This window comes from Solea solea, chromosome 12 (assembly GCF_958295425.1).
Source record: "Solea solea chromosome 12, fSolSol10.1, whole genome shotgun sequence".
NCBI lineage: Eukaryota > Metazoa > Chordata > Actinopteri > Pleuronectiformes > Soleidae > Solea > Solea solea.
Window position 1 is genome coordinate 16,835,706 of NC_081145.1, and position 21,308 is coordinate 16,857,013.

General features: G+C 41.0%; 1 protein-coding gene across 1 annotated transcript; it reads right to left on the minus strand.

The window, feature by feature from the left end:
• Positions 1–1,418: 1,418 nt before the first annotated feature.
• On the minus strand, positions 1,419–3,966 carry LOC131470238 (parathyroid hormone-related protein-like). The gene is made up of 3 exons (XM_058645931.1): positions 3,464–3,966; positions 3,143–3,261; positions 1,419–2,676 (listed from the first exon to the last, which is right to left on the minus strand). Exons 2-3 carry the CDS (start codon positions 3,259–3,261, stop codon positions 2,256–2,258), a joined length of 540 nt encoding a protein of 179 aa, XP_058501914.1. The 5' UTR covers positions 3,464–3,966; the 3' UTR covers positions 1,419–2,255.
• Between the last annotated feature and the right edge of the window lie 17,342 nt (positions 3,967–21,308).

The window sequence follows — 21,308 nt, forward strand, 5'->3', positions numbered from 1 at the left end:
CATCTTTGGGTAATCAGAGCAGTGTCCCTCTCTGTCTTCAAGAGCCACTTGAAGACTTGTCTCCTCTGTGAGCACCTCCTCTCCTAACACCTCCTCTATCACCCTTTAATAACTAACTACAGGACTTATTTTGCACTTTCCTTACTCGATCTCCTGCACTTTGTCTCATTGAGCACATTTAGCCCTTACTTGCTTTAGTATTTACGTCAAGGTCTTTTTTACCGCACTGTGGCTTTAATGCTGTCCCTTTCAGTTGTAAGTCACTTTGGATAAAAGCCTCTAAACGTAAATGAAAGTTGGTCACCCTCCATGGAGAAAAAAAAAAAATCCAGTCCATTGATTACATTCTGGGTTCCTCCCCTTCTCTGAAGATATTAATGCCTCTCTCCATTGTTTGATTGATTTCTTCGGTGTGAGCTGCAGGCTCCTGACGGCAGCTTTATCAGGCTTTCCACAGCATTTATGATTATGTCAGCTAATGGCCTATGGTGTACACTGCTGCTCTTAGCACAGGATATAGCTGACGCTGATGCATTTACTATTCCCTCCATTACCAGTCTCCGTGCCATCCAGTCAGCGGGCTGTTAAAAATGCCACATGTTCTCAAGTGGGACATTAACAGCTTCATTGTTCACAGTGTTCTATTTGTGCTGGAAAAAGTCAACAACCAAAACAAGAAACAACATCATTTTTGCCCTTTATGGCAAACATGGAAAACCTGTTTTGAACCAAATCTTGTGTAAAACCCCCTCCTTTATAACAAGGTTAAAAGCTGCAATGAAATCTTATAAACCAATTTGTACAAAAAAATGATACTTGACACTTTGAGGACACACAACACTCACTGCTCACTGTCAGGCCTGTAGTCATTTCATCTCCCACTCTTTCACAATAAAGCGTATATTATTAGCTAAGCAACAAAAAAGAAAGATTGCATTAATCAAATATGAGGACTTGTGTCTTTTTGTGTCCTCAAGATTGTAATGTGAATATGTTCAGGTTTTGTTATGGAGACGAAGCAAGTACTTTGAACATGTGACCATAATTATTCTCCATTCTTTTCCTTTCATTTCATTTTCTTGATGAATTGATTAAAAGACTCCACATGAGGGTCGCGGGGGCACTGGTTCCAATCCCAGCTGACATAGGGTGAAAAGCGGGGTACACCCTAGACAGGTCAACAGTCCATCACAGAGCCATATAGAGACAAACAACCATCCACTCTCACACCTGTGGTAAATTTGTGTGTCCAAGTCATCTAAGCCGTAGGAAACCGTAAAACTCGGAGAAAACCCACGCACACACAGGGATAACATGCAAACTCCATGCAGGAAGACCCTTGTTCCGACCGGGTCTTTCTTGCTGTAAAGGCAAGAGTGGTAACCACTACACCAACCGTGTGGTTGACTGTTGAACAAAGACACTATAAATCAAAAGTATTTTCTAATGGCTACAGTTTTAATGTTTGATTAACTGGAAACATGTACAGTATGTTCTCAGTGCAAGTGAAGAACATTAAATGAGTCTGACAGCCCCCGAGTCGGGCTTGTTCTATAAAAATAAACTATAATGTAAAATGACGAGAGTGGGTTTAATGAAGCATCCAATAAGTTACACGTCCATGAGGGATCTTAGGGTCGGGAAGGAAAGCAGGATCATCAAAATAAAACTCAAACCACAAAAGAACTTTTACAGGATAGAACTAAAGTGCATTATGGAATTTCGTCAGCAGCACCAGGATACATTCACAAAATAAATATACACTTTCAAAGTGAAATAAATTATGGCAGAACAGTTCAAAGAAATGTATTAGTTGTATTAACGGTTTGTCTGTAACTGTAAGTCCATGATAGTCAACACATTGTATACAGCCAAAGAAAAGTGGACCACTCCGCATCCCAAATTTTGTGAAGTTGCATTATATTCAAGCAATAAATATTTCCTCCTGTGCTCTTACTTGTGTGCACAGCAGTTAGGGGCTGGTAACATAATGCTTTGGTTTTTTTTTGTATTCGTTAAAGACGTGTGAAGATTTTCCCAAATAAATATGGACTTCAGATGATGCGATGAAACTCCAGGAAGTATGCGATTGCTTCAGAACAGGACACACACATAGCAAAAATATTATTGTACAAGCACAGCTCCGGGCCCTTCATGTGACTGTGGCTGTGAGTCAGGTGTGGCTCAAGTCTGTCAGGCTTTCAGTCTAGCTGGAACTGTGTCAATGTCTTAGTGCAGTACCAACCATATCAAGGCTATTGGTTGTCCCTCAGCCAAGCTGCCAAATCCTCCATGGCTGTTGTGGCCGCCCGTGCCCGCCTCCGCCGCTTGTCATTCTCTCTTCGCCGGCCCAACCTGACTTTCTTTTTCCTTTTGGTGGCCACTTTTAGTGGCTGGTCCTTGTAGGCCACAGCCTTGTTGGTCTCCTGGGGCAAATTCGGACCCTCTCTGTCCAGCCTGAATCTGTCAGGGAGGTTTTTTGTGGCTCCTGGGGGCTTCTGGTGTAGAGTATTACCACTGAAGGTTTGGCTCGTGGTTCCTCTCTGCACAGGTGCTGCTTGTTCATCGGCCGTGTGCACTTCCTCTAGCAGCTCCTGCAGCCACATGCGACGCTTGAACTCCTGCAAGGAGTGGCCCTTGTCGTGCATCAGCTGGGCATGGCTCACTGATCTCCTCCTTAAAGTGAAATTTAAAAGGATTAGACCCATGCTGAGAGAATTGTGTTTTCATTTCTGCCAGTGTGTCTGATTTCTCTTAGATTTTCAATGAAACAAGCAAAACCGAATTAACTTCTTCACTCTGTGGCGTTGACTTTAATGTGTGGACCAGTTATAGAAGTGTCTGCAGCTAAAATTCAAGGTCAGGCACTATGAATGCCTCAGGACAGTAGATGGCAGCAAAAGCAAGTTTCTGTGAGCTCAAAACTCTCAAACAGCCAGAGCTGAAGCAGCAAATTTCCCCTGTACATTACATTATTCTGTTCAGAGAAACTGTGGTTTTGCTTTCTAAATCACAATACAGGAATGTTTTTGTTCAACCATCTGACATTTTTTAACCAGCCTTTCATTGTTAAACTTCCTCAGTGCATGGCATGAAATAATTTTCCAATCTTTTTCAAAAATGAATGTCAAATATAACTCACATTCTGCAACTAAGTGCATCAACTGGTCTCCAATCGAGAGTCACTGGGGAGCACAGCAGGAACACAGCCAGACTCCACTGATGTAGCATGACTATTGAACACATCTTTAAGCCAAACATCTGAAGGACATAAGTAACATTACATTCAGTCACTTATTAAAGCAAAATGAACTAAGTAAAACCTTTTTTTGTATGAATAATACTCATTTTATTGTTATTTCATTGTTTCTGTTAGTAGCAGAAAAACAACAGTAGCTGTGTAGTAACATCTCACAGGTGCCAATAAACAGTTTATTAAAGGTGAGAAGAGTCATGGACTTACATGATGTGGATTTTTTTTTTTTTAGTGAAAATCCACTAAAGGGTCAGTCTGCAAGTTCTTTAGCGATGATCTTGTTGTAAAAATCAGTTTACAAACCATTAAGAAAAATCATTTCGCCAAATGCAATTTGGCCATATCAAAACTTGTGTCCAGGTCCATTGGTGAGAAGGCAGCCTGGGGAAATCCCCTGTCAGTCTGCTCCATTCATTTGCCTCCCAACAGTGTGTCTTGAGCTATTTATTTCTCCCCAGCGTCCCAATTAAAAGAGAGATAAAGATAGAAAGAGCAGCAGCTCGTGAGCTGCAGAGCTGCAACTCCTCTCAGTGCAGCATGAAGAGTAATCTCCTGAGGAGTTAACGCTGAAGCATCTTCTCAGGTGGCCCCGAAGCTGAGAGCAGAGCTGTGAGGCGTTTTTTTCAGTCCAGCGCTGTGAGTCTGTCTGAGAGAGGCACAGAGGGAAAGTCCAACTCCTCTTTTGGTGAAGATGCAGGCACTACACTATAGCTTTTTACCCATTAAGTCCAGTCCTAACACCCTCCCCAAACTCCCAAGCCCTCGCCTCGCCTCTCTCCCTCCCTCCCTCCCCCAACCCTTCAAATACACCTGCTGTGGCGAGAAGGTAGTGCACGTGCAGCATCCAGAGCAACAGAAAACAAAGAGCACTCTTTATTTAAGATCATAAAAAGTTGTTTGCAATGCATTTCAAATGACTGCAGTTTCTTACCGAGGTAACTCCCTCATATGGAGGTCAGAGATGACAGGTGTGCACCAGTGGAGGTAATCACTGGTTACCAAGCAGAGCATGTACAGTATGAGGGGAGGGGCAGGGTTACTCCAAAGTAAACAGCAAGGCCTAACCACTCTCCCATGGGAGAATGACCATAACCTCAGAGAAACCTAACCCACAGCCGCTCACTGAAGACCTTTGAATTCACCTCCACTCTGCCTCAGCAAACCAGCTCACCACCAAATGGTTACAGTGGGTGCTGAGGTATCTCTGATATTCAGCTATTAAGGAAAGTGTATGAGCTTTGCATCGAGGCAGCCGTAGACAATCCCATTCCTCTGTGTATGTTCAGGCACTGAGCCATATATGTAAAGGGCCAGTGTGTGGGTGATATGGGAGCCATATTATGAATTACATCAGAGAAAATCTGCATTAGTTTGATGTTGATTCGAGATGAAATTAAGGAATATTGAATTTAGAAATATATTGCAAATATTATATTTGGAGTGTGTAGAATATGGTTCATGTCTGCTGATAGTGTGACTGCACTTCTCGGTCAGTTTTTATTTTGTTTTTCTGTTGCTCTTGATAAGTCAGCTTGAGTAATTTAAAAATTAATTGAATATTGGAAAATATAGATTATCTTTATGCATGTTTAAGTGTGTGAGTCAGTGACTTCACCTCCTTTTTTTCAATTAGCCATCATATTTAGTCTTAAAACTCACTCAAGAGGGAAGATTAGGAGATGATGGACACAAAATCAAACGCTTTAAAATGGATGTCTGTTTTTAAGTAGATTATTTGGCAAAAGTTGTTTTAATTAATTTTTGTTGTTATTTTGAACTTGAAACTGAACATTGTTTTTGTTGAACATTGTGCTTTTGTGATGTTAAAGTTTTTCACAGAGCTGGCCATGTTGCACAGTCATGCTTTAGTAGTGCACAATGGAAGGGCAAAAAATAGCTCTAGAGCACATGTGTCAAACTGGTGAGCCGGGGGCCACATGTGGCCCTCCAGTCGATTACATGCGGCCCCCCAGCCCGCCCACCACTGTGCGAGGTGATGGAATATAAGACTAAATGTATTTGCCGGCAATATTTTTATAATAGTAATAAGACATTTGGTTGTAATCATTGCTTTATTAAATGTATTACACTCAACATGAAATTACATATATTTAAGCTGTTTTAATCACAATTATCCTCGTTTGTGCATCATAAATATGTTTTTATTGTGCATCATTTTATATCAAAACAAGCACTTTTACTTTGCAATTCTGTCTAATATCATAATGAATATCTTATATTGCCCATCGGCTACTAAATAGTTGTTTTTTCCACTTTTTTTCCTCTATGTCGGCCCCCGCTTGACCAGACTAGATGCTCATTGGCCCCCAGGTCATTTGAGTTTGACACCCCTGCTCTAGAGAGTTCCGTTCATGTTTTATATTCCCTTAAGTCCACTATCAATTCTTCCTCATATATTACATACTACATTCCTGCTATTGTGTTTTAATTTGAAATGGCGTTTTCAGATTAAAATGATCTGCATCCAAGCTCCATATCAGAGGTAAACTATATGGACAGAAGTATAAGGCCACATCTGTTAAGTATTGAATTCAGGTGTTTCTGTCAGGTTTCTGCCTCGGCCCCTGATCTCCAATGAAGGACAATCTCAACGCTTCAGCACACCAAGACATTTTGGACAATGATATGCTTTGTGGCAACAGTCTGAGGAAGGCCATTTTCTATTCCAACATGACTGTGCCCCAGTGCACAAAACAAGGAATATAAAGGCATGGTTTGACGAGTTTGGTGTGGAAGAACTTGACTGGCCTCAACCCCATCAAGCACCTTTGGGATGAAATGGAACAGCGATTGTGAGCCAGGTCAGATTGTGAGCCAACAGTTCAAAATCTTAAGGAGCTTTTTCCAAGAACTGTGGAAGCTGTTATAGATGCAAAAGGGGGACTAACTACATCTTAAAGTACTTTATATGTATATGTACATGGTCCACGATACCAATAATATCACGATACAGCGCTTCTGTGATAGTCTATGTATTGAACGTGGCTGAGGCATCTCTTAACGTAGCTATCTCCACCATTATTCCCACCATTGTTAGATGTATTTGAACACGTCATTACAGTGCCTGTTGCTGTAATGGTCAGGCATCCGAATACTTTTGTTCATATAGTATATGTGGTGATGTGTGTATAATTCCTCTATCGATATTTTTTTCCATAGACAGAACCAGTCGGTCAACACTACCGTCCCCTGAGCAACACTGCTAACATGGTTTCTTATATAAGACTCTGCCAGTGTTTTGATCTTACACATTTACTTTGAAGTCCCCGAAACTGTGCTTGTTGTTCCACCTAAGGAACTCTGGGATCTTAACTTACGCAGTTTTTCCACAGCACTCGCAGTGAGTTGAATGCATTTGTTCAAAGTGATTTTGACACAAGTTGTAATTGGACTTGAATGAAAGATAACAGTCTATGGCCTATGAAAATATTACTGTCTGAGCACTCTGATTTTGGGGGGAGTCCGTCAGTTGTGGTTGGAGTTTGTTCTCAAACTGGTTAAATGTTCCCGGGATTTATTCCTGAGTCATGAGCCATCCAGTAAAACAAGAAAACAATGGAACAGCCTGTGCTGATAAAGTAACACCAATTCTGTCATTGTAAAAACTACAAATGCCCTTATGGTGACAGTACATTGCACTCCATCGCCGTCTCTCTTGAACTATTATTAGGTGTGACTCAGTTTCACGTGGTAAGTCTGTTGGCGTGCCAATTCATTGTAAACAGAGGTGGAAAATGTACTAAATGAATCTACTTATAACTTGTAAAAGTACTATTACTTTGATTATATTTCACTCAAGTTCAAGTAAAACCTCCATAAATAAATGAATCAAAGTAGCTAATTTAAAATGTATACAATTTATAAAAGTTACTCTGTAAAATTACTCTGAAAATATCTGCTTTTGCTTAGTTTTCAATTCATTTTAAAAGGGAAAAATGTGCAAATAACATTGAATATTTGAAGCTTAAATGAAGTTTCTGTGTAGAAGTATGTGGACTAGTTAACGGATAAATACAGTGGAATAAGAAGAAGCACCAAAAATGGCTGCCGCAAAACAGCATATAGTGAGATTGTTTGCAGCAGTCCCACTTATTATTCTGTCTTTTTTAATTTTATGTCACGGTTATGAGAGTCATTGTAAAATTTAAGATGAATACAGTCCATTCAAAGTCCTAAGTGGTTTTCTCTACTTACCTGCTCTGTTTTACTGGATGGAATAACTTGCATTTCTCCTCATGAATAAAACTCATAAATTATTTCTGTGAGCTGTGATGATTAGTAGAATCACTTCAGGCAAGACTGCAGAGCAGTTGGTGGTAAATTACTTAATAGACGGCTCAGTATTTTACAAGCAGTCATGATTCAGTTCAGCAGAGGGGTCCACAAGGGGTTTGGGGCTGGGACAAATATATGGCAGACCCCCCTGCTGTCTCGAAAACTCGGCTTTCTTCTGTTTCCAACATGTCTGCCCCAAACTTCCAACACTTTAACATTCGGTAGGGAAAAAAAGACCTCATTTGATTCCATTCTGCAAAGACTTTACCTGCAAAAAAAAAAAATCCCATTTCCTGGCAGACAGCGGCATATGGAACAGGAGCCAGGAAAGCTGCTTTTGATTCATGCTAAATTGCACTCTCAACGCAGAACAGTATTGCTGTGCATTTTTCACTTCACATTCACACGTACAGCACACTTATACACACGCACACTCCACAGTTTTTGAAGAATTTATACACTCTGGTTCTAAGCAGCCAGCTCACACACACACACACACATCCAGACAAACACCCTCATTTCATGTTAAAACTCTGAGTTCAGCATCTATTTTTGAAACTGTTGTACACATTCCCTATATTGGCCCACCCAATTATGTCATAAACCCTCTCTAGTTCCTGCTTTTGTTGTGGAGTTACATTCACTGTGTACTTGGCATGCCCACTACAATTCTGTCTGTTCCAGTAATTCGGTGTTAATTCGAATGAAAGTTGCCCTCCGACGCTGTCTACATCCTCCTGCGTTATTTTATTTTATGACCATGTCAAAGCACCACTGCCCTCAAACTCTCAACGCTGATGCAGCTAAGTGACATTTGAACATTGCAGAGAAGTGAAAAGTGAAGACACATTCACTAAAAACATCCAGTATATGCATAAATAATTCAGCCCAGTTTCTATTGAGCATGACATTCAAATGTCATATGTACCGTAACCATACATTTGTCCGTGGAGAACAGAATCAGAGGTTTTTACGGGGTATTTGATAATGGTCTCTTTATAATGCACTCAAGGCTTTGATCACTTCGCCATTTGTTCACATGAGAATGTAAGGTTTGTTATCCTGGAAAACCTCACTTGAGAAATGACTTTTGCAGAGTTACTTTCCCCTCTTAATGGTTTTTTAACGGTGAGTTATTGTACGGCCCATTTCAGTTCGTTCATCGGAGCCATGCTTTATAATGTCATATTGTGGGCAGCTGGGAGAGTTTCCTGCTAATCATCCACACCTACCAATCATATCTGTCGTCCCAGAAATGCCCTGTATTCCTTTTCACCTCCCTCTGCGATGGTCAGCTATTTTCGACAGCTCGGCTACTAAGAGGACGCTCTGTTTCCTTTATTGTTGTCAGTGTTGATGTGTTGAAGGAGCTTTTCATAAATACATGAAATACAGTAGACATTAACTTCTTACTCTGACTATTTAAAACTCTGTCCAAAGTCCGGCCAATCACGGCCCATGGTCAGATATTGTAAGGCCCGCAGCTTCGGTTTTATAATGCATTATTTATGGCCAGGGACGGACTGGGACAAATCGACCATGGTTCACATGTCATCCCCATTATCCCAGCTGGTAAGGAGCTGCGCTTTAGTCCCAGGTTCGCAACCCAGTGATGACAGACAGATATACGCATTCACCTCCTATTATGTTATCTGACTCCAGATGTGAAAGGAAAAGCTTGAGGGGGGTTTAAGGTGCTGCTGGTCTACTGTTGGTAAGTTTGTACCAGGTAAACAGCAGTCACAAGGAAACCTGTATTTAAGCAATAGAATAGCCCAACTATTTCCGGTAAGCAGTCAAAAATGCACAGACGTTATCTAGTCGGTGTGTGTGCAGGAGTTACCAAGAGTGTTTAGTGACGATGAAGGCTGTGCACAGAGGCTGTTGTCCCACCCGCAACACTTAAATTGAAACAACTTTTTCATTTTAGGCCATGTTGAATCACCCAGGGCTTATTACTAACTACTTATGCACAAATGAACATTTTCTAATTCACTATCACTCATCTTCTACCGCTTTATCCTCCATATGAAGGTTGCGGGGGGCACTGGTGCCAATCTCAGCTGACATAGGGTGACAGGCGGGTCACACCCTGGACAGGTCACCAATCCATCACAGGGACACATAGAGACAAACAATCCACTCTCACACCTACAGTCAATTTAGTGTCCAATTTGCCTAATCCCCTAATTTGCATGTTTTTGTACTGTGGGAGGAAACTGGAGAACCCGGAGAAAACCCACGCACACACGGGAGGACATGGCAAACTCCATGTAGAAAGGCCTTTGTGTGCTAACCACTACACCAACCATGTGGCACCATTTCCAAACCATATTAGAAATTTGAATTGCTGAAGTTACTTTAAAAGTTTCAAATGGACACTTAGAGAATAGCAGCTCAGGAGCTGGTAGAGACCAAAAACAGAGCAAAAACAGTGAGTATCGTACTCAACACCATTCATCACGTAGACTAATGTGAGTCAACAGTTCACCACATCAACTTAAAAGATGTTCATACATCAGTGCTGGGTTCAAAACCTTTTTCCACTCTTCCCAAGTGGCCACATAAATCATCACTGCAGTGTTTTATTATTTGGAGGGCGACAGTAAAATGTTGCTTATGTTAGTCATGGTCCATCAACGCTCAACCTGGATCCCACCACTGTGGATGTAGTGTTGTATGAATATTGAGTATTTCTCACACTTAAAACAATAATTTTTAGTCCAATGTTTTACATTTTCAAATTCCTTGTACTGTGTACGTGGAGATTTACAAGTTGGTAAATTGATGTTTCCAGTAGTTAATGCAGACTTTTATGGTTTTAGCCATAATGCATCACGGAAAGTTAGTCAGGATGTCGGTGAAGAGTCACTGATCCACACTTTAAGAGGCGTGCATCCTGAACATTACCTAACTCCTGCTCTGGGTTACCCAAACATGGTCTCTTTCGTCACACATTTATTGGATCTGAACATAGCTGTGAGATTTGTCTGTTTCAGTTTCTGCTGCTTGATATATGATAATCCTCCTCAGGTTGTGCTTTGGGGCTGATTTCTTATTTACAACTACTTTTTTTTTTTATGTTACCCATAAATGTCAAGCTCCTGGAGACAGTGAGTCGGGGGAGGTCCAGCCAGAACAAAAGCATGTTGTCCTGACTCAGTCTACAGAACAGGTATATTAAATCATTATTTTTCAGACAGGAAATAACTGCCACTGCTTATTTTGCCTGTAAAATGTATTTCTAAGATGAAATGATTCCTGCCTGGCACAGCTCTCATCTGAAGAGGCAGATTTTTACACTTTTACGCTTTTCAGTGTGTTAGAGCTTGTTTCGAGTGAAAACCTTACATGTTGTCCATTTTATGATTTAACTGTGTATTAAATCGTGACCCATAAGTGACTGAAAATGAAAAAGAAAGGTACAAAGAACAACTCTGTGGCCAGGGGCACACACTGCATTTGCATTTCGCTCTAAGCAGATGTCGGTGGTGGGGTATCAGACTGTGGCCTGGCCGCTCTGCTGTGGCCCTGTGCTCCAGGCTCTGGGAAAAGCGTGCTCCTTACTTGCCTCCCCAAACCACAATCTGCCCCATGTCTGATGCACCCCCCCTCACTCTCCTGACCTCAAGAGGCAGAGCCCAAACCAGCTGGACGAGGCCCGAAATCCCACAGAGTCACCACACAGCCACCACCAGCAGCCACCCGCCACCCTCCTGCCCCTGACCTATCACCCAAAGCATTACCATAAACTTTTGCCTGTCTGCCAAGCAACACATTGAGACTCTGCACTGCTCCTCCATGTAAAGATAGCTCTGTCTGTGGGCAAGAAAAAGTGGAGCTGGTGGACAGGGCTCACTGCTCACTGCTTGGTTATAATGTGCATTTTACATGCGACATAAAACCGACTGTGATGTTTTATGTTTTGTGGCTTGTGGTGATGCCGTGGCATTGCTTGTGGAGCGGTCTCTCCTGCCCACGGCCACAACTACTGTGGAGTATTTGAGGCTGATGAAAAATGTGTCCGCCAGTGTGTGTGTGAAGCTTTTTTAATGCACACGCCACAAGTCTGCGTGCGCCTCCACGTCTTTAACTCCCCCGACAAATCTTGCCATGTTGCGCTGCCGCAACCTCGGCGAAAATTGAAGAATCAATAAAGGCCTGATTGAGAAGACCACACACACATGGTGTTACGGTAATGACAGCCTGAGTCTGTTTGTTTGCACAAGTGAAGAGCAGGCTCAAATCGTTAATGACTGCTTTGCGTCCAGCGTGCAACCACAGCTAAGCCAGTGGGTCAACAAGGTTGGCCAGACTAACCGCCACACCATGTGTGTGTGTATGTGTGTATGTGTATTTGTTACCTCTTTAGGACATTTTCTGGCACACACACACTGAACTGGAGTCCAAAAACTGGCCCTTATGTGACAAAACCTAATTTCTGGTTAGGGTAAGGGGCTAGAGAATGCATTGTGTCTATGAGTGTCCTCACTACACATGCTGGAGGTTGATATACAAGTGTTAGAATTAGTCAGAGTTTCCTTTTCATTTAATTCGCTCTTAATTTGCATTTCCATCCTCAGTGCACTCATGTTTCTTTATTTAAAAGCATTCTTGGAAACACACAGATACATGAAAATTGTTGTTTTCCCAGAGGAAAAATATATATCTCGGAGACATTTCAGTTAATATTTTAACACTGAAAAAAAAAATGCCTCACTTGAAATTTCCAAATAGTTATAATTCACAGTGTGAGCCAAATTCACTTTACTGACTCAACGCTGATCCATTTACTGTAAATGAGCTTGTCTCTGTTGGTTTCCTGACCAATTACGGCACAGAGAACTTAGGTCCTGTATTTATTTATCCATATGTTATTTTAAATGGACTGCACTCAATGCAGAGGCCTTGTTGAGCGGTCTTGTTCTCCAAACCTGCTTTGGGACATGCTAGCAGTGCTTGGCAGACGGACATGGATGCTGAAGGCAGCCTCTGGACAGCTTTATCCTGCGCCGAGCGAGGCCACCCGCTTCGCGCTCACCAGGGCACAGTGACTGGCACGGGCACTCGCCGGCCTCAGTTTTCACCTCTCAATTTTCTGCTTCTCCAAGAGAACTGGAGAACACTGCACACTTTTTAAAGCCCTGCAACCGAGAGAGGATGTCACTGCGGGCCAGAGAATACGCGGCCTCAAATCTGTGGTGGTCTCGAATACAACATGAGTTATGACTGAGAATGCTTTGGCTGCCTCATTTAATATTCGTGGAAAATCAGTTTGTCAATTAATAGATTAGCTGACTGACATTTTAAGCCACATTTCCAAATATTTGTTGGTTCAAATGTGGTGTTTTATATGTGACAGTAAACTGAACCCTTTTTGGATGTCATGGTCTGCTGGACAAAACAGTCATTAATGTAAATAGTTCGTTAGACACAGCCCTATTGAGTTTGCCTACGAGAAATATTTTTGTGGCACCATTTGGATAAGTCATCTCACTGGAGAACTCGAAGGAAAACATGAGAAATGAAAGTGGGTCAGTGTTGTGGCATGTTGGATATACAAACCCAAGTGTTATGGCTGCAGCAAAGCAAAGTTCAGAAGGAGAAACTTAATTGTCAGACCTCACTGGTGTGAAATAATGATTGGATATGTCATGTTTTACAAGCTTTTTATTATGTGTGGTCTTGTTTGGCGAGACGCTACAAAATCTGCGACATTCCAAGAGGGAATTTGTTATTTTATTGAAAGTGCTTTCCCCTCGCTTTATAAAGCTAACATTGTTACAATGTGGTAAACAGTGACATCATGTTCTTTTACTGAAGGCCACATCTTTTGTACTGAAGATTACCCCAAACACAGACAGAGAGACATTTAAAATGACGCTACACAGAGACGTTAAAAATGACACGAGCTTTGTCATTTAAGTATTTAATTGTCTCAGACACATTAAATGAGAGCAACACTTAAAAAACATGTCTCCATTAGAGGGGACGCTGTTCGTGGATAGAGTGTTTTTCCATGTTTCCACTTCAACTACAAAAGTGTGTGATAAGAACGTTGATTAAATCATTGTAAATCTCACTAAAACAAGTATTCTTATCATCTCTAAGTGTTATTTTAATGATGGAAGCTAAATCTAAAAACATAAAACAATAAAATACTAGATAAAGGTACAGTTTCTTTGATGAAAGGTTTGACATTATATGCTGTACATTGCATTTATATACATGGCATTAACTTAACTATATAACTTTGCGTGGATGTATTAACCTATAACACAGGTTCAAAAATATGTACAGTAAATGTATTCACTATAGTGATTACTTTGGAATAATAGTATTTCAAAACACAGGCGATGGTATAACAATTACAGATCCTTTAGTGCATCTTTGAAATAGTCATAGTTTTCAGATTGTCATGGCATTCATTTTTTATTTATAGCTAATAAAACTTGTTCCGAATGGTTCATATAAAGGAAAATCTTCCCAGTCTCGGAGCGAAACCTCTAAAATAACGTTTTCTTTCATAAATGATAAACATGTGATGTAAATGCTGAAAAAGTGTTAATTCACTAATGAGCACTGAGTCATTAGAGAGTGGATTACATGTACATACTTTAGACAGGAGATAAATGAACACAGAGTGTAGTTCAAACATGCACTCTGGCCAGGTGGCTTGTTTTCTGTCCGACTGTGGTTTCCCAAAAGTCTAAATCCATGAAGCAGATTTGCTCACAACGGCCAACATATTTGTTCAATTTGCATCCCCTTGTAAAGCAAAGGAAGGAAGGCAGAGCTGTTTGTTTTGTGCTGCCCACAGTCTCACAACCTGGCTTTCATTGCCTCCGCACTGCATGAGCAAAAAGAGGAATTGGCTTTTAAAAGTTTGTTTTGTAAGAGTTGTAAGTAAAGCGGCAATGATTCAGACCTATAGATTTCCTCTCGGCTTAGATGTGTGTGTATGTGGAAATACTGAGTTTGAGCTGTGTGGTGCAGATGGATTACAGGGGAAAAGAGCTGTTGTAGAGCTTTAAAGTTCAGTGTTAATGATGGGAGTGGAGTAGTTGCGTAGGTGTGTAATGTGTTGATTTCACAAATCAATGGTATTTCTCTCCATATCATTGAATAGAATGGTGGCGTTCTGCGTTGGAGTCCAACGCAGTGCATTAAGGGCCAGGTTATACTTACTATGTTCCGTGTAGTACAAGTACTCGATTACTTGAGTGTTTTTTAACTAATCAAAAACAAGTTTCCTGATTTTTTCAGCTTCTTAAATCTGAATATTTTCTGGTTTATTTGCTCCATATAACAAATAAATCATTCAAACTGAATCATTTTGGTTTGTGGACAAAATAAGACATTTGAGAACATCATGAAAAAACAAACGACACGTTAATCGAGGGTTTTCTCAGAGTTCTCCAGTTTCCTCCCACAGTCCCCAAAACATGCAGATTTTGGGGATTAGGCAAATTGGACACTCTAAATTGACTGTAGGTGTGAGTGTGAGAGTGGATGGTTGTCGGTGTATGTATGTGTCCCTGGTGACCTGTCTAGGGTGTACCCCGCCTCTCGCCCTATGTCAGCTGAGACTGGCACAGAGCACCCTGCGAGGATAAAGTAGAAGATGGATGGATGGATGTTTCAGTCTTACCATTTTATGAGTGTTATTTCTATAGCCACATAGTGCAGTTGTTTCCAGCACCAGCACAGCAGACAAGTATATATATACACACACTAAGATAAACTAAGCTAATTATAGATGACAACGTGTGCCAGTATCATCTAACTCTCATCTAAGTGACAAATAAAATAAGTTCAATTAACAATGCTAATTTCTTAGTCTGATATTTGCTAAATCACAACATCCAGCCTGTGTGTTTTATCCTGTTCTGCTGCCCCCAAGTGGCCAAGTAAATCAGCTTGATCGAGTAATGAATATTTTTGATGAACCAAAAACCAGGAGAGGAAGAAAAACACAGTGGGAGGTAAAAACAGTAAAAGATGCAGATGGATTTATTTTAACACCTCCACACCTCTAGATATCTGTTCCCAATCAGGACTTTTCGTGTAAGAGTGCACCAGCCCTCCTCTATAGTAATGAACATGTGCATGTGTGTGTGTGTGTGCGGGCAAGTCTGAGGTTGCTGAGCCTCTGCCTTCTCCTCAACATTAATAAGGACTTCCTTCCCACCAGACAGAGTCAAACACCTGATCACGTACCAGGAGGACATGCCCACGCATCACTCAGAGCTGGCAGCCTGCAGCCTCTAATAAGGATCACCCTGTGTTCTTTAGCTGCCCATCAATCAAAATGTTCACATGTCCGACATCCATACACAAATCATGTTTTCTCTCCGCCCTCTGCCCCTAATGCGTGAGTGTGTTTGCGTGTAAGTTTAGACTTGGATGTCATGGGTGGGAGCTGTGTGCAGAGAAACAGGACAAGAGGCAGTGTCTCTCATACGTACACCACTGTAAAAATAATAGAAAATAATAAAAAATACAACCTTTCCTCCTATGGCAATGAAATTGGGCTTCTTTTAAAAATGTAGAGCCAAGATACACTACGTGAATGGGCATTTTTATGACGTCCATAACCCATTATTTTCCCTCCTTAAATATCAGGTTTTCTCTAATTGAATTGAAGTAGTTATTCACAAGTGACTCAAAAACAGTTTCCCTCCCAAAGATTCACCACTGAAACATCATCATCATCAAATTATCGCTTTTCACTTGATACTAGAAAAGTCATAAATTACATTGTCGTCGTTGGACACGCGCACGCAGCCTGTGAATGATTTGAAGTGTGAACTCTTGAACTCTTCAGATTACAGTTTGTAGTCCGTCAGCATACCTCCCAAGAACACAGTGCTTCAGCAGTCACAGTTGTTACAGTCAGTTTGTGCCCAGCAAAATGAAAAGAGAACAAAGTATACTTCATTTTTATGCTAGTGAAACTCAGCATATTCAAATATGACTATTGTGGAGCAGCCAACATCATCTGGTCTTTATGTTCTGTACCCAGCAGTATCAACAAATACTCACAGTTACTCGCAGACTTTCTCAATTAATGAGAAGAAAATGCCTGTTTACTTCAAGTCAGTCTGAGGTGTTGAACCTGCAGGTTTAATTTAGCCGACAGATTTTTCAGTTTTGTGTCATATTTCAAAGGAAAGCAACAAAACCTCACATTCTAATCACTTGAACAGTTGCTGGTATTTTTCTGTTTCTTGACTGAATGATTCTTCTTTGGTTTAATAGTAATTGGTAATATTACATTACTTCCTCCTTGAACCATTACCTCTCCTTCTGGAACAACGGATTATTTGTTGCAGTATTTTATCGTTGGCAAACATCAGAGGAAGCGAAGATGTTTCAAATGCTGCGTCACAAATTCATCCCAAGGAACTTTTGTAGTGGAGAGATGAAGCAGACCATCACCAGTATTATGCACCTCAGTCTAAACATCATCAGCATCAGTCTCCTCATCTTTAAATGCTTGTTTCTGTGTCTCGGCTTTTGCTGTCAGCAGCTTTGTTGCTTTTGTCCCTCTCTTTCTGTTCACATATGCTGTTGCTGTTCCTGCAAACTACTGCAGCCACTTCATTCACCCATCTTCACTTTGTCAGAAATAATGTCCTCTAGTAGGAAAAATACTGTGTCCCCATCTGAGACAGCCAGGACCTGAGACATTACATGATATGGACGTCTGTTAGTGTCTTTTTATCACAGCTCAGTTAGCGGAGCTCATAAATAAAAGGTTGTTGACCCAATTAATGCCGAGTAGACTTTAATCTTCAGCACCTTAAAAGGTCCAGTGTGTAACAGTTAGGAGGGATAATTGGAGGAAATCAAACAGACCTTGTATAAAACAAAAATCATTTTGTTTTTGTAGACTTGGCATAAGCCCTTTATTTGTACTTCATGGAGGTTGCCACCTTGTACCACCATGTTTCTAGAGCAGCCCAAACAGACAAACCAACCAGAGCTTGTGTTTCGTTACTATTTAAACAAAGAAGAGTGAGATTTTTCCTGATGTGCAAAGGCCTTCAGTTCCTCAACGCATTTGGGGAAAAGAGTGGTGAGTGGAGGAGTCCTTTGTTCGCTTCACTCACAAGTCTTACCTTCAGATGTCACTAATTCTCACGCACTGGCCCTTTAAAACAGACTGGCATGTGCTTGTTTGGAGAAATCTAATACAATAGCAAAATACTGAGAAAAGTTGCACATTTTCCAGCTGGTGTCCTCTCTATCCATAGAACCCTGGGCTTTGAGTCAGAGTGGAAAGTATTAGAGATGATAAATGTGTTACATAATTTGAAGGACTGGACTTCAGAAGATTCCCTTTGGCTGCCTATAAAGTTGTACATTGCAGCTACATTATGGTCTGCTCTTTTGCAGCGTGATCGAGCTGAAACCACAAAAGTCAGTGGCAGTATCAGAAATGAACAAAACAAATCCTAATCGAGCCCCATTTCCATAATGACATTTCTTCTTGAATGTCCCTCTGTGTGGGTTTTCCACAGTACTAGTCTGAACAAATTCAAATCCTGCTATTCTACAGCACTAAGGTTCTCAGCTCTGTTTGATTAGGGCAACACACAGGAGGTCCACTGCCACGGTGTTTTCTTTACCTGGGCCCATAACTCTTAAAAACACACAAACACTTGGGTTGTAAATGACCTGTTCATCACACAGTGACAGGAGAGGTGATTCTGGACTCATGGTGGGCCAGGTGTGCAGATCAGGACAGCTGTGTGGTGCCAAGACCTGTTGGCATGGCGACGCAGGACCATGGAAAGTTCTGGACTCTGTCGCTGCTGGCAGAGTTGAGCTTCTGAGCGGGACCGGTGTTGGCTTTGCCTCCAGCTGTTTCTTTACAGACATGCTGAACGCCAGCAACAGCCAGGGGCCAAGATCAGCCCAGCGAGTCTGACCACACACAGCCCACTTACACACACACACACACACGCACAGTATACACCCACAGCAACACAAGTGCACACAAACAAACATCCAAGCATTTTGTGCAATCAGCCATGTATGTTTGTTTTTTTTCCCTTCATACTCCCCATCCTTTTGTATCATCACTATTTATCTGTACTCTACAGTATTGAGCTGCAATGATGGACAGAAAATCACTCACACAACTACAGTTCTGCTCAAGTTTGCACGCCCAGCAGAATTAAAATAAAAAGAAAAGAAAAGAAAGTTAAAAAGAAATAGAAGTTGGGGCTTGAAGTGTCAAATTTTTCAGTGGATCTGTGGGTGGGACTGTGCGTGGATACGGTAGAGAAAGAACAGAGTCTTATAGGCGTTGTCAAGGATAGTTTCAATCTATTGACCTCTGGGTGGTGGGGTTATCACTACAAACATCAGGTAAAAACAGTTATTTTAACGGGATTCAAATGGAAGTGTAAGGCATCACAGAATAGCTAAATCATTAACCAAACCATAACAATTACAGGAAATATTGTTTATTCGTTTAACACTTTGCATACACTCATTGTTCTAAATACTGCAATTGTCTCTTTTAGTTGTTGGTGAGAGTTTTGAGTCTCGTGTGATAGCTGTGGATGAGGCCCTGTATTTCCTCAGACAGCTAGGCTGCCCATTCATTTTTGGCAAATAGCCTCCAAGTCTCCATAAATCCTTTGGTTGTCTTGTAAGAACTTCACATTAAAGATCTCTATAAAGTGTCTCGATGGTATTGAGGTCAGCAGACTGTGATGGCTACTCCAGAGCCTTCTTTTTTTTTGCTTCTTGCTGTAGCTCCTGAAGGGTCAACTTGACCTTAGCCAGTGTGGATTGAATACCCTCACGCACATCAGCGATTCACCCTTCATCCCTCACAGTGGGGGTGGTGTTCGTCATAGACCTTGTTGACTTCTCTCCAAATGTTGTGTTTATGGTTGTGACCATAAATTTCAATTTAGGCTTTTAGGTTTCATCACTCCAAATCACTTTTTCCCCCAGAAGTTTGGAGACTTGTCTAGGTGCTTTTTGGCAATTGTAAGCAGTCTGTTTTGTGCCACTGGCACAGTAATTACTTTTTTTTTTTGCTGGCAACCATACTTTAAATCCCATTTTTGTACAAGTACCTTCTTATTGTGAATCTGGAAATAAACATTCCACTTATTTGCAGAGAAGTCTGTGTTTGAAATGAAGCTGGTTGTTGAGGAGCCAGTGTAGTAGCTTGAAAACGTGTCTCTGGCACATGATGCACAAAACCCTTCACAATGAGTTATGTTATTATAATCAGCATTGACAGACAATAATGTTACATTATACACTCACTGGCTGCTTTATTAGGTACACCTGTTGAACTGCGTGTCAATGCAAATAGCTAATAAGCCAATAACATGGCAGAACATCAATGGATTTAGGTTGAAAGACATGACGAGATGACCTGCTAAAATTCAACACAAGCCTCAGAACAAAGATAGAGGGGAATTAAATTGATTTAAATGGCTGAGTCAGAGTATTTAAGAAACTGAGAATGATCAGAGAAAGAGAAAATCTCCAGTGAGTTACAGTTCTCTGGGCATTGATGCCAATGGTCAGAAGAGAATTGCCAGACTGGTTTGGAATGACAGAGGCAGGCAACAGTATCTCAAATAACAACCAAATTATGCAGAAGATCATCTCTAATGGCACAAAACCTCAAACCGTGAAGCAGATGTGTGTAATTCTGAACTGTTTTGCCTTGACAATGGCGACAGCCAGTGGTCCCATGGTTGTTTGTCTGTACGTATGTATCTATGTTTGTACACACAATATCTAAAGAGCACTTTGAGTAGGAGTAGGAAATTTCACCATCTAATTTCACTGTCTGTGAAGGTTCTTAGTCGTCCACATCATAGTCATCTTCAGGAGTTACAGTAGCTGTAGGCAACTGGATTTGCTTGAGCTGCTTGCTTGAATTTCACTACAGGAAGTAGGAAATTTCATGACACATGGCAAAAACATTCATTTGGACTCAAGGATACCCTGATTTGATTTTGATTTGGGTACATTTTTTGCATCGTGAACATATTAAGGAATTTCTTCATATTTAGTACAAATGTTCACTTCACAATTGAACTGATTAGAAATAGTTGGTCAAAAGTCACGTCGCCTTAGAAATTTCACAAATTCCCTTTAGGTCAAATAGGTCATGTTTTATGAGTCTGGAAATAAATTGTGAAGACTGGGACTGCATTGGTCACTGGTGGCATACAACCTCTGAGCAGTGATTCTAATTATATACTGTGACTTTGTTTGTGGTGTTTGTTTTGTCATTGTGTTTTACTGCAAGCTAGCTACATGATCTAAAATATCGATTTTATGATATATCGTTGTGCTTCCTTGTGCAATACGATAATCGATGCACCAGAGCAAATATTGATATTTAACAAATTAAGGAACTCTAAAGTAAACAGTCCCTGCCAGTTTCACTCGCCCAGCGTCACCACCTGATGTCTCCTCATGGTGGCGCTGCTCAAATAAATGAGGGAAACTTGGGTGGAGGTTACCTGTCCAAAGAAGTGGGAGTTTACAACGAGATAATGGCAGAGAAAGCTACGCTAAGAGATGCCCCATCCACGTTCAATACATAGACTTTATGCTCTTTGTTCTCTATGTTGTGAATAAATAGAGAAATCCTGCACATTTAACTTTTCACAGACATTTTGTTTTCTTCAGTTAGACATATATGGTGATACATCGCTATACTATTGTCTTGCAATATATTGATTATCACAGAATCGTTGTATCG

Bases quoted from the DNA above. Each gene is read 5' to 3' on its own strand.
- LOC131470238 (XM_058645931.1), bottom strand. From the start codon at position 3,261: ATGTTTGGCTTAAAGATGTGTTCAATAGTCATGCTACATCAGTGGAGT. The intron at 2,677-3,142 runs GTGAGTTATATT...TTTCACTTTAAG, and splicing joins GATGCACTTAGTTGCAGAAT to GAGGAGATCAGTGAGCCATG.